General features: G+C 47.7%; 1 protein-coding gene across 13 annotated transcripts in view; it reads right to left on the reverse strand.

The window, feature by feature from the left end:
- Nucleotides 1-24,394, reverse strand: part of DAB2IP (DAB2 interacting protein) — a 306,469-nt gene that overhangs the window by 39,908 nt on the left and 242,167 nt on the right. For all 13 annotated transcript variants that reach the window (XM_083721659.1, XM_083721656.1, XM_083721658.1 and 10 more), the window contains 4 exons: nucleotides 22,249-22,402; nucleotides 16,651-16,749; nucleotides 13,427-13,981; nucleotides 113-257 (listed from right to left, as the gene is read on the reverse strand). In XM_083721659.1, coding sequence (XP_083577785.1) covers nucleotides 113-257; nucleotides 13,427-13,981; nucleotides 16,651-16,749; nucleotides 22,249-22,402 — 953 coding nt within the window. The remainder of the gene's footprint in view (nucleotides 1-112; nucleotides 258-13,426; nucleotides 13,982-16,650; nucleotides 16,750-22,248; nucleotides 22,403-24,394) is intronic.

Below are 24,394 nucleotides of genomic sequence, written 5' to 3' on the forward strand. Positions count from 1 at the left end.
TCATGTTAAGTTTGTGGTCCACCAAGACCCCTAGATGATTTCCACATGTACTGCTGCCCAGAAAGCTTCTGTTGATGAAACCCAGAGAGGTACTGACACTCCCCATACCTACCTAAGGCATCTTGCAAGTACTTCTGCCCCACCAGCTTCAGGTACTCTTCAATCGCTTTCGTGGCGAGGGTGTTCTCTCGGAAAATAAGGTGCTCATTTTCGCCACATCGGTCCACCTCGGACATCATGAGATCCGTCAAGAAATCCTGGAGGAGAGGGAAAGAAGGGTGGGTGGTAGGTTAGGTGAGCAGCATCTGCAGAGCAGGAGATCTAAGGATAATGTCCCCCAAAATTCACACCCTGCTCCACTCCCTGCCTGAATTAACAAGCTCTTTACACAGAAAGCTTTCAGAAGCACGAAATATCCTCACATTTCTGACTGAGTTCTGCACAGGCTTCCTGCTGGGAGGGAAACCTATTCTAGAGCTGTAACTTATTATGATGCTCAATGGGCAGCTCTTCAACTCTTCAGGTGCTATTTGAACGATCCAACAACACAGAAACTCAGTAGAGTTACCCAGCAGGGTCAGGCTGGAAGACAGCAAGGCAAATGCAGAAACTCATTCAGAGATGCAGCAGGCAGCCTCCCCATGTAGATATGTGCTTTGGGTTCACAGCTGAACACAAATCATTCACTTTGGGCATTTCTGCTCGGTGGCTTTGCTACTTGATGCAAGATCAGGCAGGAGAAAGACACTGAGAAACATGTCACAATAGCTGCCACAGGTTCCCCTTTCCTGGTTTAAAAGACAGTCTGGCAGCAGGATTTAAGGGGCTCTCAGACGACAACAACAACAACAACACAGTGGTACATCTGGTTGCGAACAGGATCTGTTCTGGAGCCCCGTTCGCAACAACCCGCGTCTGCGCACGCGCGGGTCGCAATTCACAACTTCTGCGCATGACGTCATTTTGCACGTCTGCGCATGCGCGAGTGGCAAAACCCGGATGTAACCCTTTCCAGTACTTCTGGGTCGCCGCAGGATGCAACCTGAAAAAAAGTATCATGAAGCAAATGTAACAAGCGCCACCGCCTCCCTGTGCTAGGAAGAGATGCATGTGATGCAGTTTACAAACTAGCTTGCTTCTCATTTGGCTTCCCTGTTTCCCAGGGTGTCTTTCCAACTTGCCTAGCAAAACTAACCCCGTCTCCAAAGTTTGCATTAAGGTTTCAAATCCAGCCAAACTGAAAGCTTTTCCTTCCCTCACAGAAGCTGAATGGGAAACATTCTGACGGTTTTGTTCCCTGAGCGCCTAGGAAAGTTTGAGGAATATTCTGCTCCATGTTGGGCCAGCGTCCATGGTGTTGCCCACCCCTCGTGCAATGCAGCTTATCGATTTTAAGAAGTGAGGGGCTTGAGCATTTCTCAAAGGACAATATGGGAAATTAATACCCAAATACTAGTACTAAGAGCCAATTTGCAAGGAAGAGACAGATGTAAAAATCCTTTGGAGGGGTCCCCACTGCATTCTATTTGAAGTGTACCTCAAGCCCCCCCCCCAAGTTTATTTCATTTTACTATCCTGCAATTTATTGGCAGCCCATTCGCTGACATTTTCTGGTCGATTTGCAGGGATGATAAACAAATACAACTGCAATAAAACCATAACAATTGGGGCGGTGGAACCAAACCAGCACGACCAAAGATGGAATTGGCTATCCACAGTGCTGACTGGCTCCCTCTTTCCATGCTGTCACAGAGAAGTCTACCCTGCCCCCCCCAAAGAAGATAGTCATCGACTACTGCAGCTGGAGAACCCCTGACAGAAGACCACTCAACAACCTCTGTTTAAGAAAATGCAAGGAAATAATAATAATAATAATAATTTTTTATTTATACCCTGCCCTTCCTGGTTCAGAAAACTGGGCTCAGGGCAGCTAACAACAAATTTAAAACACTTAATTGTAAAAGCAGCATAAAATACAGTATAAAAACATGAATAACAATAAAATTCAAAGTTCAGAAATCAATTTGGGGAAAATCCATCGAATAAGCATTAGATAGTCACCAGGGCTAATTGGCTGAATTAGTCCTACTTAGGCCAGCAAGGAGGCCAGGGGAGAATTAGGTGTGGGGTCTTAGAGCAGGTAATCTTCATAAAAGGGGAGGGGGAGGGAAGAGAAGGGAAGGGAAATAAAAGATCAGGCTGAATTCAAATTAAAGGCCAGGAGGAATAGCTCTGTCTTATAGGCCCGACGGAAGGAGGTTAAGTCCTGAAGGGCCCTGGTCTCATGGGAGAGAGCATTCCACTGGGTTGGAGCCATCACTTAGAAGGCCCTGGCCCTGGGGGAGGATAGTCTGACTTCCTTAGAGCCTGGGACCTCTAAACTATGGTTATCCATAGACCTTAAGGTCCTCTGTGGGGCAGAGCAGGAGAGGCAGTCCCGTAAATATGAGGGCCTTAAGAAAGGAGAGCCCACTACCTTGTGATGGAGTCCATTCCACTGTCCAACAAGAATTCCTTTTAGGGAAGAGGTCTGTGGGAGGGGGCAGACTGTGCATTGCACAGAGGGCTGGGCTGGATGAGACTTTGCTAGCCTACCCCCTCCAGATGTTGTTGTGATGGCAACTCCCATCATCCCTAGCCAGCACAAAGGCAGAGGCTGGACTAGACTATTTGTGGGGTCCCTGCCAACTCAACACATGATTATTTAGTGGCTGAGACAGTGCTTGAATGACTGCCTACCACTTTAGCTACCCTTCTCCAACCTGGTGTCCTCCTGATGTTTTGGACTGTAACTCTCACTAGCTCCAGCCAGGATGGGCAAACAAGGAAGGGCAGACATTTGAACCCGGACTCCCATAAGCAGCAAATCTTGGGCCATGCTGGTTGGGACTGATGGAAGGCCAGCAATATCTGAATGTTCCCCATCCCTGCCCATGAAGATAGCATCTTAAATAATGTTCTATGCCACTCCAGTCTCTGAGCAGTGAGAGAATCCAGGGGTTGCCTTTGTTGCAGCTCTTGCAATGGAGCCCATCCTTTTGGGATGCGGATGAGGACACTGCAGTGGCCAGCCAAGGCCATCGTCTTACAAAGAAACTTGCCTGGCTAGTTCCGCAGTAGGACCCTCTCTTTGATTCCAACCCTCCCTGGGTACAGGACCCTAAGAATTGGAAGGGACTCGTGGCATCATCCAGATTGACCCCATAAGCCCAACAAGAATAATGAAGGTAAATATAATAAGCTTTTCACGCCTAAATGGCGAGAGAGTGATATCAGAGAGTAACGTTGCAGCAAAATTATATTCCAAAGGAAAGAACTGATCTGCCTCTGTGCATCCTCCCCCTGCATAAAGCAGTTTCTGGGCCACACATGGATCGTGCCCATAGGCCTGGTGTCCTGCCTTCCTTCCTTCCCTTCACCCCACACCCCACCATGAATAGCAATGCAGGCGTAAGTAAGAGGAGAAGAGTGACAGGAGCCTTCCTAAACTCAACTGCAATCCTCAGAGGCTTGGGAAGATTTGCAAAGTTAGCAGATTTTATTAGTAGCTCGGCTATTAGTGATGGAATGGGTTATTAGCACTTAAAGCGGTGGAACGTTCTTGCCTGCCTTGGCTGTGGCAGCTGCAAGGCTCTGTCTCTCAGCTCAGAAAAGATTAGCAGATTCCTGATGGTGGCAGGAAAGGTCGCCTCGCCCCGCCCCCCCACCACTCCCCATCTTTCTAGTCCTTTATTAACCCCAGTTCAGCAAAGCTCAGCAACGCAGAAATGGTTTGTTTACAACAATCCTAGAAGTGTGGGCTGGCGCACACCAGCAGCCTGCAAAACGAACCCTCCTATGCGCACAGAGGAGACAATGACCTTAATGGATTAGAGAATTGGGCCAAAACTAACAAAATGAATTTCAGCAGGGAGAAACAGGAAGATGGAAGGTTCTGCACTTAGGGAGGGGTAGCCGGATGCATGATGAATACAGGGTTTGGGGCACCTTGCTTGCAGCAGTATGTGTGAAAAGGACCTAGGAGGATTTGTAGACCACAGGCTTAATATGAGTCAGCAGTGTGATGCAGCAGCAAAAAGAAGCTAATGCTATTCTAGGCAGCATCGACAGAAGAGTCCTGATCAAGGGAAGTAATAGTCCTGCTCTATTGTGCCTTGGTCAGATCACACCTGGAGTCCTGTGTCCAGTTCTGGGCACCACAGTTTAAGAAGGATATTGACAAGCTGGAAGGTGGGCAGAGGAGGGAGGCCAGGATGACCCACGGTCTGGAAAACAAGCCTGATGAATTGGGTATGTCTAGCCTGCAGAAGGGGATACGGGTGGCGCTGTGGGTTAAACCACAGAGCCTAGGACTTGCCGATCAGAAGGTCGGCGGTTCGAATCCCCGCGACGGGGTGAGCTCCTGTTGCTTGGTCCCTGCTCCTGCCAACCTAGCAGTTCGAAAGCACGTCAAGTGCAAGTAGATCAATAGGTACTGCTCCGGCGGGAAGGTAAACGGTGTTTCCGTGCACTGCTCTGGTTCGCCAGAAGCGACTTAGTTCTGCTGGCCACATGACCTGGAAGCTGTATGCCAGCTCCCTCGGCCGATAACTGAGATCAGCGCCGCAACCCAAGAGTTGGCCACGACTGGACCTAATGGGCAGGGGTCCCTTTACCTTTAGCCTGGAGAAGAGAAGACTGAGAGGGGATACGGTAGCTTTCTGAGGGCAGGAGCTGTTCAACAGAGGAACAGACTCTCCTTCATGGGTAGTTTTAAGCAGATATAATAATATAAAAATAATTTATTATTTATACCCCACCCATGTGGCTGGGTTTCCCCAGCCACTCTGGGCAGCTCCCAACAGAATATGAAAACCCCAACAATACATCAAACAGTAAAAACTTCCCTAAATAGGGCTGCCTTCAGATGTCTTCTATTTCCTTGGCATCTGGTGGGAGGGCGTTCCACAGGGCGGGTGCCACCACCGAGAAGGCCCTCTGCCTGGTTCCCTGTAACCTAACTTCTTGCAGTGAGGGAACCGCCAGAAGGTCCTCGGCGCTGGACCTCAGTATCCAGGCAGAATGATGGGGTGGAGACGCTCCTTCGTGGCCCTTAGGGCGTCTTCCAATCCTACAATTCTATTATTAAAAGGCAACATGAGAGTCATATTCAAATATCTGAAGTCCTGTCACACAGAGGATGGAGTAGATTTGCTTTCTGTTACTTGAATCTCAAGAATGGGCCTTTTCAGTGGTGGCTCCCCCACTTATGGAATACTCTTCCCAGGAAGGCACACCCAGCTCCATTACTGACCACTCTTATGCAGCACAAAAACACATGTTTCTTTCCAGGCAGGCTTTAAATATCACGACCTTCTTTAGTGGGTAAGGTGCATTACAACAGCTTTTTATGTACAGTGGATGCTCAAGTTGTGAACGTAATCTGTGCAGGATGCACGTTTGCAACCCGCAGCGTTGCATCTGCGCACATGCGGGTTGCGATTCGGCACTTCTGTGCATGCGCAAAGTGCGATTTAGCACTTCTGCGCATGCTTGGCCGCCGGAACCTGGAAAAATGCAACCTGAAGCATCTGTAACCCGAGGTATGACTGTATCTGGATGTTTATAGCTTTTGTTCTGCTTTAGTTTTAATTTTTGTATTATACTGTAAGTCACTTTGTGTCTCCTTTTTCTTTTTCTTTTAAAAAAGCAACTAGTAAGAGGAAGAAATAATAAAATAGCATCACAAAAGGATTTTGACGAAACCTTAGAAACAACTTCGACACTGGAAGAGAATGCCAGAGATGGTGGTGGAGTTTTTAAGCACAAGTGGGATTGAATCATGGAATCGTAGAACTGTAGAGCTGGAAGGGAACCTGAGGGTCATCTAGTCCAACTGCCTACAATGCAGGAATCTCAACATGTGATCCCTTACCCAATTCGAAAGCATATTGCATGGTCACCTCACTCAGGGGCTCCCTTCTAATCCCAGGGTTCTGCTGGGTGACCCCTGAACAGTTAAGGTGTGATGGACTATGCAGAATTGGATAAATTAACAGGAAGGATTCAAAACCTGTGGGACCAGAGATTCTTAGAAGACTGGAGTAAATATACGAATTATTTGAAAAGTAATAGTAACGAACAGATTACGCTAGTAGGACTGCAAGAAGTTTTGTAAGGAGGACTATATGAAATATTTCAAGAAAGACTATGAGGAGAATTATTAGTTGATGATAATTAAGAGCAGAAAATCATCAGAGGTGAAGTCTAAAACAATGTATAAGATAAGAAGTTGTTATGTGACTGTTGGAAATGATATGTTAAAAAAACTAACTATACATAATATAATATATATATATATATATATATATATACCAAAACCTGCATTCCTGTACCCGTGAAAATCTACGAAAGCAAATATATATATATATATATATATATATATATATATGCAGGTTTTGGTGTCCTCGGGTGTCTTCCCGTGTAAAAGTTGGGGTGTCTAGGCATATATTTGCTTTCGTAGATTTTCACGGGTACAGGAATGCAGGTTTTGGTGTCCTCGGGTGTCTTCCCGTGTAAAAGTTGGGGTGTCTAGGCGACGTTTCGACGAGGTCTCACTCGTCATCTTCAGGCTGGTGCTTTCGGCTTCTTGTTACTGGAACAGAGCGGGATCTCAATGTTTGAGTTCCTATAAATACTGTAGAGGGGGTGTGGTGTCTAGCCTCCAATGTTCTGGGCAGAGAGGAAGTTCCCAGGCTAGTGTGCCTTTTCTTCTTTTGTTCCTTAATTACTTGAGAGATACCTTGAGTGATTTCTTGAGTGATATCCTGAGTACCACTTAGGTGGGTCATTAGGTGTGGATTAGTTGCTAAAGTCTTTGTGTCTTGACCTCTTGAACTTTGTGAAGAGTTTTCCTGAGAAGATGGCTGTATTGCACTTAGTTGTGCTTTGGCTTGGCTTCGTGTATAGGGGCGAGCTGTGGTTTTGTGGCTTGTGTCAGCCAGATCTGTGTAGGGATTGCAGGGGGGTGCAGCATCCGGAGGTGCCACCATGGATTGGCTACTGGATGGTGTCAGTAATTCATCTGTGGAGAGGGTCTGGGTTTGGGTCTGGTGTGGTTGATTGGTATCTCTCAAGTAATTAAGGAACAAAAGAAGAAAAGGCACACTAGCCTGGGAACTTCCTCTCTGCCCAGAACATTGGAGGCTAGACACCACACCCCCTCTACAGTATTTATAGGAACTCAAACATTGAGATCCCGCTCTGTTCCAGTAACAAGAAGCCGAAAGCACCAGCCTGAAGATGACGAGTGAGACCTCGTCGAAACGTCGCCTAGACACCCCAACTTTTACACGGGAAGACACCCGAGGACACCAAAACCTGCATATATATATATATATATATATATATATATATCAGTTAAGATGTGCAGCAGTTATCACATGTAAGACTATTACCAGGGAGAGACCAGGGTTTAAATCCCCACTCAGACACGTGAAGTTCGGTGGGTGGTGACCTTGGGTGCCTCTCAGCCTAACCTACCTCACAGGGTCGTTGAGGGGATTTAAATGAGGAGAACAATGTTTGCCACCTTGACCTCCTTGGTGAAAAAAGGTGGGCGATAAATGCAATAAATTTATGAAGGTGGGATATAAATGCAGTGAAAATGAGAAGCAGACGACGCAGGCCCTTCTGCCCCGGTAACAAGTGACCAGCCAGCAGATTGACTGTGAAGTAATAAGGTCTCTTCTCATACGCAATCCTGATTAATGAGATTGACCTATCCTTAAGAGGCTTTCACTGATAAAGGTAATATGATTAATGTGTAATTCAAAGATCGTTCTAAAGCCCTGTGGGAGAGGAGGAGCACACTGTCTCTGCGGGCATGGGTGGGGGGTCATTACTGGTTGAAATGGGTTGCAAGCTAATCTGCAAATATGCCCCAATCGCTCCCCCCCCCCCCCGGGATTGATGTAAATAAAATACTTAGTGTAACTCCTTGCGGACAGAACCACTTGGAGACTGAGACAGAACATTTAAAGCACTATGGTACCATTTCAAATGGCAGGGGGAAGCAATGGCCTTTGAGCCCTGCCTGCAGGTTTTTATACAGGCACCTATCCTGCTATAGGAGTTGCCCACGGGACCTCGTTCTGATCCAGTGCAACAATCCTTTTAGCCTTACGCCTTAAGCAGGTGTTGTGGCAAATGGGAGAAGGGAAAGCGAAGATGCACATCGGCCTGTGAAGAGTCCGTCAGAGCAAACAACATGTTTGCTCCAAGATGCTCAACTAAGGAAGTCAGACTATCCTCCACCAGGGCCAGGGCCTTCTCAGTGATGGCTCCGACCTGGTGGAATGCTCTGTCCCTTGAGACTAGGGTCCTTCAGGAATTAACCTCCTTATGTCGGGCCTGTAAAACAGAGCTATTCTGCCCAGCCTTTAATTTGAATTCAGCCTGATCTTTTATTTCCCTTCCCTTCTCTTCCCTCCCCCTCCCCTTTTATGAAGCTCACCCGCTCTGAGACCCCACAGCTAATTCTCCCCTGGACTCCTCGCTGGCCCAAGTATTCAGCCAGCTAGCCCTGGGGTTTATCTAATTGATCTTTGATTTTTGAATTTTATTGTTATTCATGTTTTTTATACTGTATTTTATGCTGCTTTTATAATTGTTTTAAAGTGTTTTAAGTTTGTTGTTAGCTGCTCTGAGCCCGGTTTTTGAGCTGGGAAGGGCGAGGTATAAATAAAAATTTATTATTATTTTATTATTACTCTAATTAGGAGTTGAAACGGCTCTGCGAGGGATGCTCAGATGTTCTTCCTCGTGTGCAACACAGCATGGATCAGGATGCGTAGAGGAGAGGCACTCACACTTATCTCTGGAGCGGCCACTCACCGGCTTGCACCCTCTTCAAACAACCTAATTATTGCCCAGAGGAAGACAGAGCTCATAACTAGCTGGACTAACTGCTGTTGTAGAAACAAAAACAAACAAACAAACAGATTTGTCTATTTGGGTGGATAGGGAAGGAAGTGTCAGCAGTGATGGTTCGTGACCCCGTGGACCAGAGCACGCCGGGCACTCCTGTCTTCCACTGTAAAACCACGTGGCAGCAGCCATGGGCATGTGGCTCAGCAAATCCGTGGACAGGCTGGTACGTGGTCAACACTCCGGGATGGAGGGTCAGTGGGCTTCCTTGCGATGTGGAGCCTGTGTGAGAGAGCCACTGTGGTGTAGCATTTAGCATCAAACAAGGACCTCAGTGAGATCTAGGTTCAAATCCCCACTGGGCCATGAACGAAGATCACTTGGTGACCTTGGGATAGTTGTGCCTTTCAGCTTAACCAACCCCATAGGGTTGCAGTGGGGATTAAATGGGGAGAACTATTTAAGCCATCTTGAGCTCCTTGGAGGAAAGGCGGCATTTTTTCATCTCCACCGTATAAAGCAGTTGGTCCCTTACCTTTCCCGCCCAGATCTGGCCACAGTGATCCACGTGATGGTCACCCCAGGCTTGATTACTGTAATTCGCTCTACGCAGGGCTGCCCTTGAAAGTGACCCAGAAACTCCTATGGGACCGCCTCTCCTGGTCTGCCCCGCGGAGGACCTTAAGGCCCATAAATAACAACACTTTGGAGTCCCGAGTCCCAAGAAGGTCAGATTGGCCTCAACCAGGGCCAGGACCTTTTCAGCTCTGGCCCCGGTCTGGTGGAACGCCCTACCGAAGGAGATCAGGGCCCTGCGGGATTTGACATCTTTCCGCAGGGCCTGAAAGATGGAGCTGTTCTGTCTGGCCTTTGGGCTGGACTCAGTCTAACCCCCCCCCCTCTCATTTTTTTTTTTAATGGAACCCCTCATATGGGATTTCGTATATACATTTTCCCTCAGCTCCTTTTGCTGGCCCATATAGGACCAGCATGGATAGTTGGCCCTGGTGAATATTTGACATTTTCTCCCCTTATGGCTTTGATCTATAGGCTACCACTAAAACGAGGCTGCATTTTAAGCTGTATTCTAACTTATATTATAATCATCTTTTTGGGGGGTTTTTAAAAAAATGTTTTAACTGTACAGTGGTACCTTGGGTTACAGACGCTTCAGGTTACAGACTCCGCTAACCCAGAAATAGTACCTCGGGTTAAGAACTTTACCCCAGGATGAGGCGGCGCGGCGGCAGCGGGAGGCCCCATTAGCTAAAGGGTACCTCAGGTTAAGAATGGTTTCAGGTTAAGAATGGACCTCCAGAACAAATTGAGTTCTTAAACTGAGGTACCACTGTATTTATATTCGGTGTTAGCCGCCCTGAGCCCAGTCTCGGCTGGGGAGGGGTATAAATAAATAAATGTATTATTATTATTATTATTATTATTATTATTATTATTAAATGTAAACAACAGCAACAACAACATGGTTCTCCCGCAGTTGCAGACGCCTCACGCTACTGGTACTCGTTTTCAGGGGCTCATGGGGGAGCCTCAATGTGATTTCCATGCAGCCAGGAAAGCTGGGTAATAAGGGAGGTGCCAAAGCCAGGCCCTCTCCCCCCGGCTGCTTTTCATGGTGACCCTTTAGAAAACCCACAAGAGACCATCTCACGGTGGTTAATGAGGTGCCCCAATGGGAAGCAGAGAAATAGCAGCTAGTAGGAAATGGACCCACATCCCAGCCAATGAACCAGAATTTAGGACAAAATACATGCATTCATAAAAGTGCACTATGAGAGAAAGCATGCAAAAGAGATAGGTGCATTTCAAAAGATACCGTATTTTTTGCTCTATAAGACGCACCAGACCACAAGAGGCACCTAGTTTTGGGAGAAGGAAAACAAGAGGAAAAAAATATTCTGAATCTCAGAAGCCAGAACAGCAAGAGGGATTGCTGCACAGTGAAAGCAGCAATCCCTCTTGCTGTTCTGGCTTCTGGGATAGCTGTACAGCCTGCATTCGCTCCCTAAGATGCACACACATTTCCCCTTACTTTTTAGGAGGGAAAAAGTGAGTCTTAGAGAGCAAAAAATACGGTACTTCATCACCAGGAATATAGGCGGGAGAGATACCCTTAGTGTAACACCCACCCTCAAAAGCACTAGGCGGAAATGGGGCAAGAGAACCCAAAGGACATTGAAGAAAAACAGTCCTTGCCTGCAGGCTCACAAAGTGAGAAGACACAGACACAAGTGGAAAGGGAGGGAAATGGTTTGTAAGCAGCCACTTGTGTGTGGTGAGCAAATTTTGCCCCCAAGCGACCAGAAGGGAGCCTTCTTAAAACTTGGATCCTTTTTGGCCATAAATTTCTGGGTAGAAAACAGATAGTCCTATGGTCCCCGGTGTGTGCCCTATTTTAGTGGATGCAAGGAAGACTGAAGTAACCAGTTGTGAGGTTAATGTACCGGTATACACAGGCAAAGGGAGGTGCCTTTTATTGAGGCTGTTTATACCTAGATCAGCATTGCTGTGGAATCATAGAATTGTAGAGCTGGAAGGGACAATGAGGGTCATCTAGTCCAACCCTCTGCAACGCAGGAATCTTCTGCCCAACGTGGAGTTTGACAGCACATCCCTGAGACTAAGTGACTCATGTTCTACCAGCTGAGCAATGCTGGGCTATGTATCATCTTTGACCAGCAGGTGTTCTTCCTTTATCTCAGGGGTGGAGAGCCTGTGGCCTTCCAGATGTGGCTGGAACCCAACTCTCCATCAGCCGCAGCCAGCAAGGATGATGGGAGTCACAGGCCAACCACATCTGGAAGGTCACTGGTTCCCCATCCCTACAGTCACTGCAGATGGACCCTGGGGGCCTTCACTGCATGCAGAGGGTGTGCACTCTGCACGTGACCCACCAGCCCAGCTCCACCCTCAGAGGTGCCTTACAGAGAACCACACCTGTCAGCCAACATGCTCAGTCAGTGTTGCCTTGTCTTGACTAGCAGAAGTTCCCCAGGGTCTCAAGCAGGCGGGTGGTTTTTAGCCCCCCTGGCCTGCTCATATCCCCAAAGTCGCCATACCTTGGACCCATGGCTTCCTGCATGCCAAAGGCACCTTGCAATCTTCCACTGAGTTATGGGTCCTCTCTCTGACCCAGCAGTCTGTCCAGGGTCTTGGGCAGAGAAAGAAATCATCCCCATCCATGAGAAGATCTGTACTGGGGGCTTCAAATCTGGAGGTTTCAAAAACTTGAGATTTGAACCCGGGGCCTTCTGCATGCCACAGCAGGTGCTGTGCCACTGAACTGAAGGAGAAGGGAGGCTTGGTGGAAGTCTACCTGAACCCATCCCAAATGCATTTAAAAATGTACAGTGGATGCTCGGGTTGCGAACATGATCCGTGCAGAATGAAAGTTTGTAACCCGCAGCGTCCGCAACCCGCAGCGGTGCATCTATGCATGCACAAAGCTCAATTTAGCGCTTCTGTGCATGCACGACCGCCAAAACCCAGAAGTAACCTGTTCCAATACTTCCGGGTTTCGGTGGTCCGCAACCCGAAAAAACACAACCTGAAGCGTCTGTAACCCGAGGTATGACTGTACATGACTCCTTGCAAATGGGAGTTTTCCCAAGACAGCTTACAACAGAATCTCCTTTTAAAGCCAATGTCTAAAAGAAAGAAGCTTAGATTAAAGGCAGCAGCATAAAACAATTCCTAATCCAGTATTGCAATTTAAAATGGGTAGCATTGCGTAACCCAGAATGATGCCTTTTTGTACCACTCTGCCATTGTGGAAACATACAGTTCCCACAAGCATGGCTTTCTGGAAGTACGTCCAGAATTGCTTCAGGAATAACTCCTCAGCAACTCCTTCTGACCACTGGACATGCTGGCTGGGCTGATGGGAGTTGGAGTCCAAGAACATCTCAGGGGCTACAGATGGTCTAAGCCACCCATGATCTAATTAGTACCCACTGAAAGGAGGGTTCACAAGGCACCACACCACAGAACAGTGAGAGCTGGTGGTTCCCAAACTTTTTCAGTCCCCACCCCCTTGGTTCCATAAACTCACTCTCAGTGCCCCCTACCCTACAAAAAGCCTAATTCAGAATAGCGCTTTGTGCGACCCACAAAGGAAAATAGTAATAACAAAATTCAAAACAGTAAACAGTTAATTGCACATTTATTCAAAATCCAATTCAAACTATGTAGTTTAACTAATTCCACAAAACTGATGAATCTGGTCCAGTAATACCAGTTTTTGAAGTGTGATAGTTGTTTATACCTCTGCCCCCCCCAACTGCTGTCCCCTTGCCTCTCAGCACGCCCCCTAGGTAATCCCACTGCCCACTTTGGGAACCACTGGTGTAAGTGGAAGACGGGGGCTAAACAACTGTTGGCAAGACCCCCAAACTCAAGGTGGATCACAGCCTCAGACGTCCAGCTGCAGCACATGTGGGGTTGATGAATGCGCACGAGAACCTCAAGCTCGTCTCCGAGCATAAGCGCATGAGAGCCTTACCTTGGCCTTCCCTGTGCTCTGCAGGATGTGGACGAGGGCTGAGGCCATCTCCTCCTTGTTCTTCACACTCAGAACTGGCTCCAGAACTGAGCAGAGGACCATGTAGTTGTTGGTGATGTACTCAGCAAACTCCTTGTACATTTCCATGGGGAGGATGCTCATGCTTTGGTAGCGCGACTTGATGCGGATCATGGGGCCCCCAGACTTGCCCTTGCTGGGGTTGGGTGTCACCACCGGGTACCACTTCTCCACAAACTGCCGGCCCGTGACAGACCCCGCTGGGATGCTGACCAGCCCAATGAAGTTGGTCTTGTCCTTCTTCTTCTTCTTGTCGGTCTCCTTGTACAGGTGGACTGTGATGCCCCTCAGGGATGGAAGGTTGTTGAACTCAAAGTGCTCCCCCCAGAAGACATTGTCTGTTTTCAACTTGCATGTGGTCCGTGCGTAGAGGACCTCGTCCAGGCAGAGTTCGCACAGGTACTTCTTCTTGGCCGGCAAGTCTTTGGCTTCGATAATCCACACCTTGAGCATATTCTCCACCCGCCGGCTGTTGTCCTAGAGAAGAGATGCAAGGGGGAGGGGGGAAACACAGTCAAGAAGAGAGCAAGGATGTGCGGTAAGAGCATAAGGCTCCCAGGACGTTTCCGAGCACAATTCAAAGTCTTGGTGCTGACCTTTAAAGCCCTAAACGGCCTCGGTCCAGTATACCCGAAGGAGGGTCTCCACCCCCATCGTTCTGCTCGGACACTGAGGTCCAGCTCCGAGGGCCTTCTGGTGGTTCCCTCCCTGCGAGAAGCAGGGAACCAGGCAGAGGGCCTTCTCGGTGGTGGCACCCGCCCTGTGGAACGCCCTCCCACCAGATATCAAAGAGAACAACAACTACCAGACATCTGAAGTCAGCCCTGTTTAGGGAAGCATTTAATGTTTGATCCATTACTGTATTTTAATATTTTGTTGGCAGCCGCCCAGAGTGGCTAGGGAAGCCCAGCCAGATGAGCGGGGTATAAATAATAAATTATGATTATTATGATTATTATGATTATGATTATTATGAGAGCCTGATGGATCAGGCCAAAGGGGCCCCATCTAGTCCAGCACCCTGTTCTCACAGTGGCCCCCAGTGCAAACCAGGACCTGAGCACAAGAGCCACACTTTCCCCCTCCTGTGGTTTCTAGCATCTGGTATTCAGAAGCAGTGCTGCCTCCCACTGTAGAGGCAGAGCCAAGCCGTGGTGACTGCCAGCCATCAATAGCCCTCTCCTCATCCATTAACTTGTCCAATTCTTTTTTAAAGCCATCCAGGTTTGTGGCCATCACTGCAACTATGGGTTCCATAGTTTAACTACGTGCTGCGTGAAGAAGGACTTCCAGCGTGTGGAGGGTGTGTTGGGGGGGTGGGGGAAGCAATTACCCGCTGTGAGAATTGGAAGAACGAACGGCTTCATTATTTGCAACGTGCTAGAAGAGAAAACCAATCCTTAATTACATTTTTTAACTTTTAAGGAAATTACTGGCTCTTGGGAATTTGCATAATAACCCCCGCTTATGCTCGTTCCCCAAATATCACTATGATTTCTTCTCTCGCTGGCACCAATTTGCAAGAAGAAAGGAGGGCTGAGAACCTGTCTCTCTCTCTCTCTGTCCTCCCCCCCCCCAAACTACACATGCTTCACTTTCTAAAAAACCTATTTCACCGCTTCCAATTTGGCAGCCAGGAGAGCCTCAAAATTAAAGGGAAAGGTGTGGGGAGGGGGGGGGGAGCGCCCTAAGAGAAAAGAGAACAAATTGTAGACTAAAGAAAACTGTTCTGCAGGTGTTCCCTCCGCTGTGCCACAATTTCTCCACTGGGTTTGAGCAATGGGATAGTACTGCTGGCTTTTCACATCAGGTACCAGGGACCGCAAATGCATAAACACAGACCCAGCCCCCCAGCCAGCAAGCAAAAACCCACCCTCTTTAAAAGGGGCAGAGTTTTGAAAGAAAAGGCAATGCCTATAAATGCGTGGGAGGTCATACTTAAGGATTTGCATGAGCAAAAAATGGTGGGCAGGTGAGAGGGAGGACCTTCTTGTGGGGCAGAAAGTTGCCCAAGCCTTGGTGCCTTTGACAACAATAATTATCTCAGCCTATGGCCAAGCTGGTTGGGTCTGGTGGGAGTTGCAGCGCAGAACATTCAGGGACAAGGGGATGGTAAAGGCTGGCTCATTGCATATTGAATCCCACAACTCTCCCCCAGGGGAAACTTTATGAAAGTTAAATTTATGCATGATCCATGAACGAAACAATTGCCAAAACTCACCTTTTTAAAAAAGAACAAGAGGAAGTAACTTACGGGACCGCCTCTCCTGGTATGCCCCGCGGAGGACCTTAAGGTCCACAAATAGCAACATTTTGGAAGTCCTGAGCCCCAAGGAGGTCAGATTGGCCTCACCCAAGGCCAGGGCCTTTTCAGCTCTGGCCCCGGCCTGGTGGAACGCCCTACCGCAGGAGATCAGGGCCCTGCAGGAATTGACATCTTTTCGGAGCGCCTGCAAGATGGAGCTGTTCTGCCTGGCCTTTGGGCTGGACTCAGTCTAACCCCCCACTCATTTTTATTTTTATTTTTTGGTGGAACCCTTCATACGGGATTTAGTATATAAATTTCCCCTCAGCTCTTTTTGCTGGTCCATGTAGGACCAGCATGGATAGTTGGCCCCGGTGAATATTTGACATTTTCTCCCCTTATGGCTTTGATCTATAGGCTACAACTAAAATGAGGCTGCATTTTAAGCTGAATTTTAAACTGTACGTATTCTAACTTATATTTTAATCAACTGTTTTTTTAAAAAATGTTTTTACTGTATTTATATTCAGTGTTAGCCACCCGAGCTCAGTCTTAGCTGGGGAGGGCGGGGTATATATAAAATAATAATAATAATAACAACAACAACAACAACAACAACAACAACAATAATAATAATTATCATTCACAACAACAATAATAATAATTATCATTCACAGGAGCATCATTGTTCGCTCCCCTAGATGGCAAGGCTCATTTGACAGCAACAAGAATCAGGAATTTTATGGTGTTCTCGGCCCAGTCCTGTGGAACTCTCTGCCACTGGAGATTCTGTAGGATTGCCCAACCCTCTTTTAAAGCCAAGCAAGTTGATGACCACCACTGTGTCCTGAAGTTCTACAGTTTAACTATGTGCTGCGTGAAGCTGCTGCTTAGCTGGTACCTTGTTCGGGTGCACAGCACGGCGCAGATTCTCCATCCACTTGTCCCGCTCTGCTGCAGAGCGGCAGGAAAAGCATTTGCTCCCGGATGACGTCGTCACCTGGAAGAGAGGAAAGAAGAGAGAGTTTCTTGCAAGGTGACCCAACCTTAGGAGCCACGTATCTCTGTGCCATGTGCCGTCCTTGTAAGACCCTGCCCTACATTGTCCTTAAAAAAAATAAAATTAAATGTTACAGAAAAAATGAATAGAAAAAAAAAGAAATAGAAACAATACATAACCATACATAAAAACATTTTATCTACACAATTTTCCAGAATGCAAACTAGAAAAGAAGAAAGGCAAAAGATAAAAGAAACAAGAAAAAAATGAAAAGAAAAAATACTTTCCATAATCAATTATTCCAAATTCATACTTCAAACATTACAATATTTAAATCCTAGTTAAAATATTATAAAAGACTTCCACCGCATTCACCACACGTCTCTTGGTTATCTATTTCACCTTTACATCTGTTCTTCAGTCACTTCCTTTCCTTAAATTCTTTCGTAGTCCATCTAATCTTTGTATTCTTTGTCTTCTTCACCAGGTTAGTCTAAGCACAACCAAACTTTCGTGTTTGATCCCTGTTTGTGTAAATATTCATTTAAGCATTCCCATCATTTCTGTACCATAGTTTTAGATTTATGCCTTATTATATCCGTCAATTTAACTCCAGATACTCGCATAGTTTACTTAACCATAGTTTACTTAACCTACATTGTCCTATGTTGAGAAGTGGATGGGCCTAGATGGCCCTGCTAATTATACCATCACAACTCAGAACTGCCCTAATGTACTGAAGCACAATTCATAGGGTCCAGCAACAACCGGCCAGCTGCTTCTAGGAAGCTCAGAAGGAAGGAATAAAGGGGACAACTCTCTCTTGTTGTTTGCCTGCAGCATCAGGGGTAGAATGCCTCTGAATGGAGAGGCTCTGCTCTCACAGGGAATGATTAACTCCCCAGTATGCTTGGGATAAGAGAGCTAGATGGACTTCAGAAGGGAGTTGCTTCCCTGGATGTGTATTTTAATGAGCCGAACAGAGTGTGTATAACTTTACCAGTGCTTATCTTACATTTTGCCTGCTATTTTGTTAACGTTGTTAATATCGTTTTATAGATTATTAATGCTGTATTGATTTGTCAACCATACAACACGACTTTTCCTTTAATTCTGACGCTTAGTTTATTTCTTCAGTTGCTGCTTTGTTAACAGTGTTTTAAGGCTTGTAATTGCTTCACTGATGATTTGTTAATTATTCCATATGATTTATGCTGCGTTTGTGATGTTCTGCTATGCTCTGCCATGCTACTGTTAGCTATTGTTTGTAAGCCACTTTGGGATTTCTTAGAATGAATAGCGGCAAGGGGAATACAATAAATCAAATCAAATATCAAACCACTGCGTGTCCCAGCTTGGGGAAATGAAGCAGACAGCTGATCAGATGCTTAACGAAGGAGGAGTCAGGTTCTGGGGTCATGATGTAGCAAATCATGAGGCTGGCACAAAAGGAGAGCTGGTGGGAACCTGAGAACAAGACCCCCAAACCCACATGGCCAATGGGTGGCCAGTGAATGAATGAACAAACGAGCTGTGAGGTGGATTAAGGCTGGGTGAATTAATGTCTGAGGGTCTCGCAGTGATTTCGTAACTGAGGGTTGTGGACCTGGACCTCCCCAGTCCTAGCTGGACACTCTAACCCAGGTGTGGGGAACCTCAGGCCCCAGGGCCCCAAATGCAGCCCTCCTGCTCTGTCTACCTGGAACTCGAGTCTCTTCATGGGCCCCTTTGAACTTTTCATGCCTGGCTGGATTGGGTCCATTAAAGCTTCTGTGGATGGAGGACAGAGAGGGGTGACTAGCAGGGAAACGGCATCTATCACCCCACCCACTATTGCCTCTGGCCCCACCTACCCCTGGCAGGTGGCCCCAGGGAGGCTGCCCAGAAATTAATCTGGCCTTCGGGCCTGAAAAACATGGCCCCCACACTGCTCTAGCCTCTGCACCATCTTCAAATATCTCAAGGGCTGTCACATGCAGCAAGCATGTTTTCTCCTGCTGGTGGAGGGTAGGACTCGAACCCATGGCTTCAAGTTAAAAGAAAGGAGATTCCGACTAAACATCAAGAGGAGTTTTCTGACAGTAAGGGTTGTACGACAGGGAATGGAGTCTCTTGGGAAGTTGTAGACTTGCCATCCTTGGAGGTTTTAAAGCAGTGGGCGGATGGCCACCTGTCATGGGTGGTTTAGCTGTGTTTCCTGCATTGCAGGGGGTTGGACTAGATGACCCCTGGGGTCCCTTCCAACTCTACAATTCTATGATCCATTGATCCATTATGTTTTCAACAAAGTTACCACTTTTGCGTGTGTGGTTTTGATCAATAATATACACACTTTAACTTATATTGGGATTGTGTTTTAGTCAAAAAGCTTTGGAATTTGGTTTATAAGGAAATATGTGGATTGTATCTTGCCCGACATCAAGACTGTAAGATATTTTTGACAAAGGCAAAACCATCCTATCATCACAAGAAATGCTCTAACCAGCCAACAACAGTATACAAAAAAGAAGTGTAGATGAGGGGAAGCTGCACACACAAAATACATACCGAGATGAAAATAGTACCTTGCCCAAATATTCACCTTTAAAATCACAATTTGATGTGGGAATGTGGCAGCTGGCACTTAAGCCAGGGGGAAAGAAATAGTGGGGGAGAAACAGAAATATAAATTGATCCCTTCACGGGTTGGGCTAGATGACCCTCGGGTTCCCTTCCAACTCTGCAATTCTATAACTCTTGGGTGTACAATGGAAAATCCGAAACAACACCACAGGAGAGGGGAGGGGAGCTCTTTCACATGCCCAGGCACCACATAGATTAGGCACATTATGCAATGGGCGGGGAAGCCCCAATAAAATGTATACTGTAATGAAGCCCACGCTGTTATGTGTGTTTTATTTATTAATAAAGTTTTTTTTTTAATACAGGTATTAGTTTGCCAGGCCAAAATTCAATTAGTGCAGTGAGGAGGGAGGAAATCATTAGTTTCTCAAATCTAACTCATTTTGCCTCATTATCCTTGTTCCATGGGTGGGTGGCTCTTCCTAAAGGAGGCAAAATCACTCTGCAATTTTTGCTTGCCGCCTGAAACGAAAGCAAGGTAGAGAGGAAGTCTGGAAGGTGTTTCTGCCGCAAGCCAAGCACCTTATTGAAATGCAGAGCCCAGCCTCTCTCAAGGACAGTCGTGAGGGTGGCATGGAGAAGCAAGAGGCAGGGAGGCGCTAAGGGCAGTGGTGACATTATGCTTGTGATACCAGGGCGGGGGAGAGCTGTGGCGAAGCAGCGAAGCACCTGCTTGGCATGCAGAAGGAACCCGGTGTAATCCCCAGGTCTGGGAAAGACCCCTGTCTGCGACCCAGGAGACCCAGATAGGTCAAAGGGCTTGTCTTGGTGGAAGGAAGGAAGGGTTTTTCAGCCGTAACTCAATGGAAATCAGTTCCAGCACCTCTCAGGTGAGCACCATTGCCATTGTAAGAAAACAAGGGAGGCGGTAAAGATGAGTTCCACCACCTCTTTTTCTAGAAAAATAGTACTGGTGGGAAGAGGCAACTTCATTGGATGCTGCCACATCAGCCTGTTACTTGGAAGCACAAGGGCTCAATCTTGGTCCATTTTGTGGGTGACAACCATAGCTGAATGGTATACAGAAGATGCTTTTAATGCAGAAGGGCCCCAAGGTACAATTCCCCACTGGCATCTCCAGGTAGGCAAAGGTAAAGGGACCCCTGACCATTAGGTCCAGTCGTGACCGACTCTGGGGTTGCGGCGCTCATCTCCCTTTACTGGCCGAGGGAGCCGGCGTACAGCTTCCGGGTCATGTGGCCAGCATGACTAAGCTGCTTCTGGCGAACCAGAGCAGCACACGGAAACACCGTTTACCTTCCCGCCGGAGCGGTACCTATTTATCTACTTGCACTTTGATGTGCTTTCAAACTGCTAGGTTGGCAGGAGCAGGGACTGAGCAACGGGAGCTCGCAGGGATTCGAACCGCCGACCTTCTGATCGTCAAGTCCTAGGCTCTGTGGTTTAACCCACAGCGCCACCCGCGTCCCTGCATCTCCAGTTAGGGCTGGGTAAAGACTGTTCTGAAACGCTGGAGAGCTATTGCTTCCAGTCAGTGTAAGCAAAACAGACAGAGGGATCAATGTTTGACTTCCTGTCTTCCTGTGGAGCAATGCGCTCACCTCTGGAGCTGGCAGGGGGCAGCAGGAGGCCGGGTGTGATGGGAGGGAAGGCTGGAGGCTGCTGTGTGACCTCATAAGTCAGGGCAAGCTTGTGGATGGATGGAAAGAGCAGGCAGAAATCCTGCACACAGTTTCTGCAACCCAGATAAATTATGCAAACGGAGGCATCTGCATGGATGCGTTTTGCAAAGTTCGGAGGACAGCGGAAGGTGCAGTGCGACAAAGCTCTGCAACTGGACCTTACCTCGGAATAGAGTTCTGCTCACTGCACCCTCCCAACACCACAAAGCTCCCCCCCCCCACGCAGCCCCAAATACGCACTTTGAGCCAAACAGTCAGACTGCCTGCGCCCTCCCGGTGTTGCATGCGCAATCAAGGAGATGCCAGGGCTTGAACCTGGGACCTTCCGTATTCAAAGCAGATTCTCTGTCCTTCTACAGTCCTTCACCACACTGAATCAGACCACTGGCCCATCTAGGCCTACACTGCCTGCACTGACAGGCAGCAGCAGCCTACCTGGAGATGCTGGTGGTTGAACGCAGGGCCTTCTGCAAGCAAGCCTGATGATCAAACATTGAGCTATGGCCTCGGGTCAGACCATTTCTCCACCTAGCTCAGTCTTGGGGGTCAAAGGGCACATGTCGAAGACAGGCACCCAATTTCACCCTGGTGTGAGAGGATCACGTCTCTGCCCTCAAGGCAGGGAAAGCGCAGCAGCAAGATGTCCCTCTAGCCCCACTCTCGCCGATCCTCCGAACAATTCCTGCCACTCCCATCCTGCCCAGGTGCCTTTGGTGTGTCAGGTTAACTTTGCTGTTCCTCCCCATGAGATTATTTTCCAGGACGTCAGTTCAATTCTGTCCATTCCTGATGCTTTTCCTTGAGTGTAAGACCATCAACTGGGGACGCGGGTGGCGCTGTGGGTTAAACCACAGAGCCTAGGACTTGCCGATCGGAAGGTCGGCGGTTCGAATCCCCACGACGGGGTGAGCTCCCGTTGCTTAAGGGAAATGTACAAGTCTGTGAGGGCAGGGACTGTCTCGTTCTGATTCTATGCAAGCTGCCCAGGCAGGCTTTTCAGATGGAAAGTGGGGTACAACCCCCCCGCCCCCATGATAAAACATAAGCAATACATAAGTGATTGTCATGGCTCAAAATGAACATAAAAGCAACCCTGTTGGGTCAGGCCAAAGGTCCGCTGAGTCCAACCTCCCGCTTCCCACAGGGGTCAAACTCTCAGGAGTGCACACCCACCCACCCTGAAAGCAGGGCATCCAGCCAGCAGCCTTCCTGGATGTCAATGGGTGCGCCTTACCTCGAAGCAGAAATCCTGCCCCAGGATGCTGCTATGAACAGGCTTAATGACCACTTCTTCCTCCATGCTGAGATCCAGAGCCTCCACAGCGCTACTTGGACTGAGCAGTGACTCGTGGGAGCGAGATTCCTTCAGCCTGGGCATTAGATGGGATCTGGAGGGAGAGGAAGGCAAGAACAGTGAGGATCAGAGCCACGCCCTTCCAGCACCACAGAAAGGACCAAGCACCGCTTTTCACAATAGCTCTTGAAAAAAGAAGTGTCGGATTGGACCAACAGCACACCTGGATTGTATTTAGGAATGTAACAACCTGTCTCACTATTTATTTATCAAATTTATATACCGCCCATCATCCGAGGGTCAGTTTACAATACCAAAACACAAAAACATGTACATTGTACCTGGTCAGACCATTGGCCCCATCCTGCTCAGTATTGTTTACCCCAAGCTTCCTCAATCTCGGTCCTCCAGATGTTTTGAGACTACAGTTCCCAGCATCCCTGACCACTGGTCCTGCTAGCTAGGGATCATGGGAGTTGTAGGCCAAAAACATCTGGAGGGCCAAGGTTGAGAAAGCCTGGTTTACACTGATGGGCAGTAGCTCAATATTGTCCACCAGGCTCTCCTGGATTTCCGGCAGGGAGTCTCTGCCTGCCCCACCTGGAGAGGTTAGTGGGGCTCAAACCGGCAACCTTCCCTGATCTACAGCCCTTCCCACCCATACAGGTCCCCAAAAAAGCTCACAAGCGTAATAAAACAAGATAAAACAAGAGCATTGGGTTTAAAACCAATAAGGAAGAGCAACAAGCAATCAGCACCATTGCAAACCAAGACTCTGAGGATCAGAGATTTTAAATAGAGTAGAGATTTTAAATAGAAGCCTGCTAACACATTAAATAGAAGCCTGCTAACTCAAAAAAAAAAGCTCAACAACTTTGGTTGGCTCTTTGGTTGGCCCTCACAGACCTTCACTTCACCAAAACTGGGCCTCTTTGGAAAAAAGTTTGGACACCACTGTATCTAATGAAACGCGCTGGCTATACAGTGGATGCTTGGGTTACAAATGTGATTCGTGCGGGATGCATGTCCGCAACCCGCAGCGTTCACAACCTGCAGCAGCGCGTCTGCGCACACGCGGGTTGCAATTTGACGCTTCTGTTCATGCACAAAGTGCAATTTAGCGGTTCTGCGCATGTGAGACCGCCAAAACCCAGAAGTAACCCATTCCAGTACTTCCGGGTTTTGGCGGGTGTGTAACATGAAAAAACGCAACTTGAAGTGGCTGTAACCCGAGGTATGACTGTATTAAGGGCTTGAGAGAGCACCTTCTCTCTTTGGAAGCCAAAGCAGGAGGGGCTGGCAATCACAGTTGGTGGGGCTTGGCAGATCACAAGCTAGGGTGGCTCACAGGGCACCCCTGCATTTAAGCATTAGCCAGGTAGCCGAAGGTAACCCAGAATTGCATATGTGCAGGTGAGTGAGCACACAGAGAAGGGAAGAGCACTACGTCCTCTCTGGCAGCAGGAAGGTGTGTGCGCTCCACTGGGCTAGCAAACATGTTTGAAGGCTACTAACATTCTTGGGCTCATGGTCAAGGCAGACTGAATGGGACCTTTGGTCGTGCGAGATCAAGCAGGGAATTCAGGGAAAGGAAAGGCAGATTTGAGAGGATCGGCAACAGCTGGTAGGAACTCCCTCCAGATAGAGGTGTGTCAGGCACCTTGATTATTTGGCTTCCGGCAAATGCCTTTTGACACTTGAGGAGTACATATTTTTTAGAACACACCTTATTTTTGTGTGATTGTAGGCTGTTTTAAACAGTTTCTAATGCTGTGTTTTAGTGCTGCAACCTGCCCCGTGACCTTAAGATAAAGGGCGCGTAATTAATAATGATAATAATTTTACATTCTTGGGTTTGAATGAAAATCTGCTGAAGATTGTTGTGTGATCCTTTCCCGCCCACAGACAAGGAAAGGAAGCTGCTCCAGAACATTTCCCGCCCCTCATTTCTTTGGACAATGATGGGAATAATTTTAAGTCAGCAACAACAATGCAGCACAGACAGAATGGGCATTGTTGAGGTCCCAGAGCAGCTTAAAAGAAAACAAATACTCGGGGTGTCTTAGAAAAGAGCAAAGACGCAGGA

Source organism: Podarcis gaigeae, assembly GCF_964106915.1.
Source record: "Podarcis gaigeae genome assembly, chromosome: Z".
NCBI lineage: Eukaryota > Metazoa > Chordata > Lepidosauria > Squamata > Lacertidae > Podarcis > Podarcis gaigeae.